Consider the following 5,920-nt stretch of genomic DNA (forward strand, 5'->3'; position numbering starts at 1 on the left):
CTGATCCTCCTCATCCGCGGTGTACCTTTTTGACATTAGCACACAGTTTTAACCTATACATCACCCAAATTTTAAATAATGTCTCTTTTTGTTGTGCCTCATTCAGCCAATGTATTTGTTGGCAGTTCAGAAGGAAACCGTATGGGAAGAGTTGTTTCTGCAAATTGTCAAGCGTCGTCTACAGTGGGCCGCAAACCTGATCTCAGAGTGCTCATTCCTCCTGTGTGCAAGGGCACTGTCTCTTCACTGGTGAGAGTTTCTTGTGTCTGCCATCAACAACATGTCTGCAGTATGCCAGTGAAACATCCTGAAATCATTAGACAATGAGAAAGTATTGACCTGTCTGAAACTGTCCTTAAATCTATTTCTTGCAAGCCGCAAGAGGAAGGAAAGGAACATTTGGTAAGAGGAATTTGATTTGAGCTTTTCAAAAATGACTCATTAACTAGGTCATAAAAATGTAGGAAAATCAGTTTTGTTACAGCTGCCTTGTGTTTAACAGTTCCCATTCAGTCAGTCACGTTCAACGTTACGTCAGTGACTGACGAATTGGGATCTCGCCCGAGAGCCCAGTCACCTTCGAGTGTTAACTAAACAAGCCAATGACAGTTGGCGTGCGTGCTTCGCCACGCGCACCCCGCCCCGCAGCGCGGGTATAAAAGGAGAGCGCGTGCAAACGCACATCAGCTTTTCGCTTCGGAGCCGAGCCTTCTACAGGACGAATCTCGCACGCGCTCTCCTTTTATACCCGCGCTGCGGGGCGGGGTGCGCGTGGCGAAGCACGCACGCCAACTGTCATTGGCTTGTTTAGTTAACACTCGAAGGTGATTGGGCTCTCGGGCGAGATCCCAATTCGTCAGTCACTCAGTTTATAGTTAAAACAAATATTTAACTGAAAAACTAGTCCCAAAGATTATTTAGACATTTAAGACACATCTGTATATATATGTTGTTGTATTTTATTCTCTTTGTTCTGTTCTGTTTTCTTTTCTTTTTGTTTTGCTCCATTATTTTATTTTTTGTTTTGTTTTGCTTGTTCTGTTCTGTTTTGATTTTTGTTCTGTTTTTATCTTATTTTTGTTTTATTTTTGCTTTGCTTTGTTCTATTTGTTTTATTTTGACTTTTGTTTTGAGTTCTGTTCTGTTCATTTTGTTTATTTTATTTTATTATTTTGTTTTGCTTTGTTTGTTCTGTTCTGTTTTGTTTTTCATTTAATATAGTGACATTTAGTCATTTTAAGTATGGCTAAAGTGCCCAGATTTGTTGGTGCTGTTTATGTTAGCTAATTAGCTGCACTTATTCATAATATCGGCTCCAACATTCTGCATTATTTTGCAAAGTGATGTATGGTAGTCTGCTTACTCTGGCAGTGCAGTATGATGTATCAACACTGATGATTTTGAAGAAAAACCATGAAAATGAATGAATAATGAGTATAGAATGAATACAGTACTATTGTTGTCTGTAAGCAGCTTTTTTCTTCACACAAATCACCTGTTGTTTCCACCGTGTTTTTCGTTTATTTAAACCTCAGCAAATAGACAACTCTCAGTCCAGCCAATCACTGACCACGCCTGTGGTATCCGTGGCAACCCCCAGTCTGCATCCTCAGGGCCTTGTGTACTCAGCCATGACCTCATCATTCAGTACAGGTATATAGTTGACCTATACATAATAAATCATCTAATAATACTAGATTCTGGACCTCGTGACACTACTGAATGACTATTTTACTATTTAACTCTTTCGTTTCTTATAGATTTTGCCTTGAGCAGTACAGAGCTCAGTTCTTTACACAGCTTCAGTTCACCAGATGCTGTCACAGCAGCACCAGGGTCTTCATGGAAACACAGCCAACATGGTCAGCCAGGCTTCAGTGCTCAGAGGTGAGATTGTGGGATTGAGGGGTGATGCCACATTATAGCATGCATTTCCTTCATTCACCCATTAGTGTTAAAGTGTTAAACTGTAGACAGAATTTATACCTGATTTGAAATATACTTCATGTTTCAAAAGTTAAACAATGTATTAAAACTGGTCAGAGTTACTTTGACTTGCTGGAAAAGCAGGTTTACGAAACTGGACAGAGTCCAGGTAAAAGCCATACCAGTTTTAGATGGTCAGGCCCCTGATCTATAATAGGTCAGTGGATCAGGCTCTTTTTTGTTGGTTTAAATAGCCCAGACAGGTCCCACCTAACAGCTTGTCAACTACCTAAACCAGCATTCATAAAGCATTTTTTTAAAGTATTTTTTGTTTCACAGACAGTTACATTTATTATTTTTGCTAACATTTTATTCTTTAGAATAACCCGCATTTATGAATCATGCACAGTAAGACCAATAATACTAATGTAAAACATAATGTCTTTAACTAGATGTAAATTTTGTTTTCATGTTGACTTCAAGACATTCACTTCTGTTGGTGAGTTTGGGATTGGTATTTTTTACTGTTATCTCTCATGTCTCTTATGCTCACCAATGCTGCATTTATTACATCAAAAACACAGTAAAAAACACTAATATTGTGAAATATAATAATACAAAAAAAATAAATTTGAATATATTTTCAAATGTAGTTTATTCCTGTGACGCAAAGCTGAATTTTCAGCATCATTCCTCCAGTCTTCAGTGTCACATGATCCTCCAGAAATCATTCTAATATGCTGATTTGCTGCTCAAGAATAATTATTTTCAATGCTGAAACCAGTTGTGCTGCTTAATATTTTTGTGGAAATTATAATAATTTATTTTTGGATGAGTTTTTTAATAAATAGAAAGATATAATTATAATAGAAATTGATAAATAGAAAGTTATTATAATAATTATATATATATTTTTTTGGATGAGTTCTTTGATAAATAGAAAGTTTAAAAGAACAGCATTAAACATTGTCTTTACTGTCACCTTTGATCAATTAAATGCATCTTTGCTGACTTGAAGTATTCATTTCTTTCAAAACATGAGAATTCTTGGTGACCCCAAACTTTTGAACAGTAGTGTAAATAACATAGTACTAATAACCATCCTTGTTCTCTCCAGAACCACACGACCTCAAGTTCAGGCCTCTGACTCTTCCACCAACTCCATCAGCATCAAATCAGAGCCCATCTCCCCTCCTAGAGAGCGTGCCGGCCACTCGATCTACCCCACCATCCACACCAGGCCTCGACCCAACTCCAGACAAGAAGTGGGCCGCTCTCCTGCCGAGAGCTTCAGCTCTTCTGGGAGTTCATATGAGGGTAGTGACCGTGAGGACCAGCGGCTGGACTCTCACACAGTCGCTGCTACATCAGGACAAAGCAGTCGATCATCACCAGAGACCGAGAACCAGGAAGATCCCTCAGTCAAACGCATGCGCACAGAGAGCTGGGTAACTTAGGATGGCTTTTTAAAATTACATTTCGGATATGCAGACTGCTGTTGTAGCACATGTAGTGCAACAAACATAAAGGGCTGCTTTAGAAGTGTGAAGAAGTGTCTCTGAAAAAGAAATACAAAGACAGTTATTGTAAATGTGTGCGTTCAGTTTGTATTATTTTAGGATTTTAATATTGATAAAAATTAAGTTATGAAGTGTCTGACACATTTTTGTCAATAGAGGGTTGGCTGTGCTGCATTAATTGCAGTACATAATTTTTTGCAAGCCAAATGTGTTATTTTATCTTTTGTATGTTTATCTGAATCCTCAATCAAAGCCATTTAAATATTGATAGGGATTTACTATTTGCTGTCATTTAGTGTATGAGTTTGATGCCCTAGTGATCATAATTTTTAAAAGACATTTCATTTTGTTTCATTTTTGTGCTTTAGGAAAAACAAAACCTGTTTGAAATGGCAAACGTAATCTTCCGTGGAGTGTTTACTTGTCTGTCAAGTTTTAGATTAACCTCAGGTATCTTGCATTTCAATCATCAACTGGCAGCCAAATGACACTTTCAGTTCTTTCAAGATTTGTGGAGAACAGATGATAAAATGGCCCAAAAATGATTGATTAATTCGATTTATTAATGTAACCAACCACCTTGCAACGACGTAGTGGGTGATAAAATTAGCTAATCATAAATGTGACTTTTGTTCTTAAACCCACAATCCCTCTATAAGAGAACACACTATTAACATGTCATATTCACAAAATAAAATATCTAAATATTTGTGAATTAGATGTTTAATATCATTTACGCATTGTGAATACTGATACTACCTGAAAATACCTGATTACACAAGCATTTAAAAATATATGAAAAGTATTTAAATGTCTTTTATAGTGTTTTTATCCATTATTCTGATTCTGCTGAATGTGATGGGGATGCTGTAAAGGAGCAGTCGAGCTTTATAGACATTTTCTAATTGTTTTGTGAACATTAAACTTCGATGAGACGTTTAGGTATTTTGCTGCTAATACCAGGTTTTATTTGACAGCTGTTGCTCTTTACTGACACAGGATGTTTGTTAGGCCAATGCCTTTCAAATCTTCCTTCATGCCATAAAATCATTTTTCTCTGATGCAAATGCATTCTGTGGAACTCTATTAGTTGTCTCCGTTTTTTCTCAAATCAAGCCGACCCCTTTATTGTTTGTAAACCTGTTAAATGGCAATAAACATCATATTATTCACTTCTGTTGCTGTCTGCATGGTTTAACTGCTTTAAAGCTATAAAAGGTTTCATCTATATAATAATGAACTAGGTCATTCACTTCTGTAGAAGGTTGTTTATGGTATTTTACAGGATGTGAATTATTTGATGATGTTTGAGGTTTTTTCCTCATCACCACAGCGTGCAGAGATGACATTGTTCCCACCATTTTCACATTTGTTTTGCATTGAACACTGCTGGAAAGAAGTGTTTAAAACCATAACCTCACTAGTTTTAAATTTAGTCAAAGGGATTTTCTTGAGTGATCAGAACTCTTTGCACAGTGCTTTGAATTTCATTTGAAACATTAATTCGGTGCTTTATTGCATCAGTTGCAAAGAAGATACAGTAGAGATGTTACATCTGGATCAACCTGGGGTGCCCCAAAATGTGATATAAATGTATAATTAAACCTGTAAGCTTGTAGGTACTCCATCCTTTAACCACTAGATCCCTATATAGTAATTACTGCATCAAAACATACTAAACTTAATTCGTCCAGCACTCATTCTTACTTGAGACTGTTTTCTTTTGCAGATCGTATTTGAGCACAATTGTCATTCCCATAATGTCATATGCACAGCGGGAAGAAAACATGCAAAGAGTTTGTTTATATGCCAGTTAATGATAACGTTATCTCACAACTGGAAAATAATTATTAGCAGCCATACTGTTATGAGAATAGACTCAGATTTCAATCTGATCCATGTGACCGACAGATCACAGCAGCCTTGTTTCATACGGGCCAAAGAACGACCCCGCCGGGCAACAAATCCTTTTGTTATGGGACCATGCGTGTGTTTCTCCAGGGGGCGCCTGGTGGCTCAGAAAGCACAATTCTCCATTGAGTCCCGTTCAAATCTCAGTAGCATTTTTATATTTTTCCAACACATTTCTACACTAAAAAGTATACTCGTTTCAATTTTGGTTGAAATTCTTACTTGTCTCACAAATGAAAACGCATCCCATCAATCTGTATAAAACCATTTAGCTGGTTATCTCAAACGACGGTGAACGGTGCGTCCTTAACAGCGCTGAGAAAAGTAGCGCGTGTCACGTGACAGCGCTGATAGTTTCCCAGCGTTCTATAGACATTCCATTTAAAACGTACAGAATGGCACTGAGAAACGTTCATATGGATTACATATTCAATTAATAGTTAAATCAACAGATTTGTTTTTTAGACCCAGTCTACCTGCCCAATTAAGGGCAACTTCCGGGCCATAAACATCTGCACTTGAATCATGCTAATCGCCGTTCTACCTACTTGTTGGATTTCGGT

At 37.3% G+C, this 5,920-nt stretch overlaps 1 protein-coding gene across 6 annotated transcripts in view; it reads left to right on the forward strand.

The window, feature by feature from the left end:
- Positions 1-4,592, forward strand: part of mef2ab (myocyte enhancer factor 2ab) — a 30,397-nt gene extending 25,805 nt beyond the window's left edge. For 4 of the 6 annotated variants that reach the window (XM_016284907.1, XM_016284909.1, XM_016284908.1 and 1 more), the window contains 5 exons: positions 107-249; positions 376-402; positions 1,536-1,653; positions 1,761-1,887; positions 3,044-4,592. In XM_016284907.1, coding sequence (XP_016140393.1) covers positions 107-249; positions 376-402; positions 1,536-1,653; positions 1,761-1,887; positions 3,044-3,383 — 755 coding nt within the window. In that variant the 3' untranslated portion in view covers positions 3,384-4,592. Of the gene's footprint in view, positions 1-106; positions 250-375; positions 403-1,535; positions 1,654-1,760; positions 1,888-2,409; positions 2,426-3,043 lie in introns of all 6 variants that reach the window. The other 2 variants (XM_016284911.1, XM_016284910.1) reach the window with 2 other exon arrangements.
- The last annotated feature ends 1,328 nt before the right edge of the window (positions 4,593-5,920 follow it).

This window comes from Sinocyclocheilus grahami, unplaced genomic scaffold (genome assembly GCF_001515645.1).
Source record: "Sinocyclocheilus grahami isolate Dianchi unplaced genomic scaffold, SAMN03320097.WGS_v1.1 scaffold190.1, whole genome shotgun sequence".
NCBI lineage: Eukaryota > Metazoa > Chordata > Actinopteri > Cypriniformes > Cyprinidae > Sinocyclocheilus > Sinocyclocheilus grahami.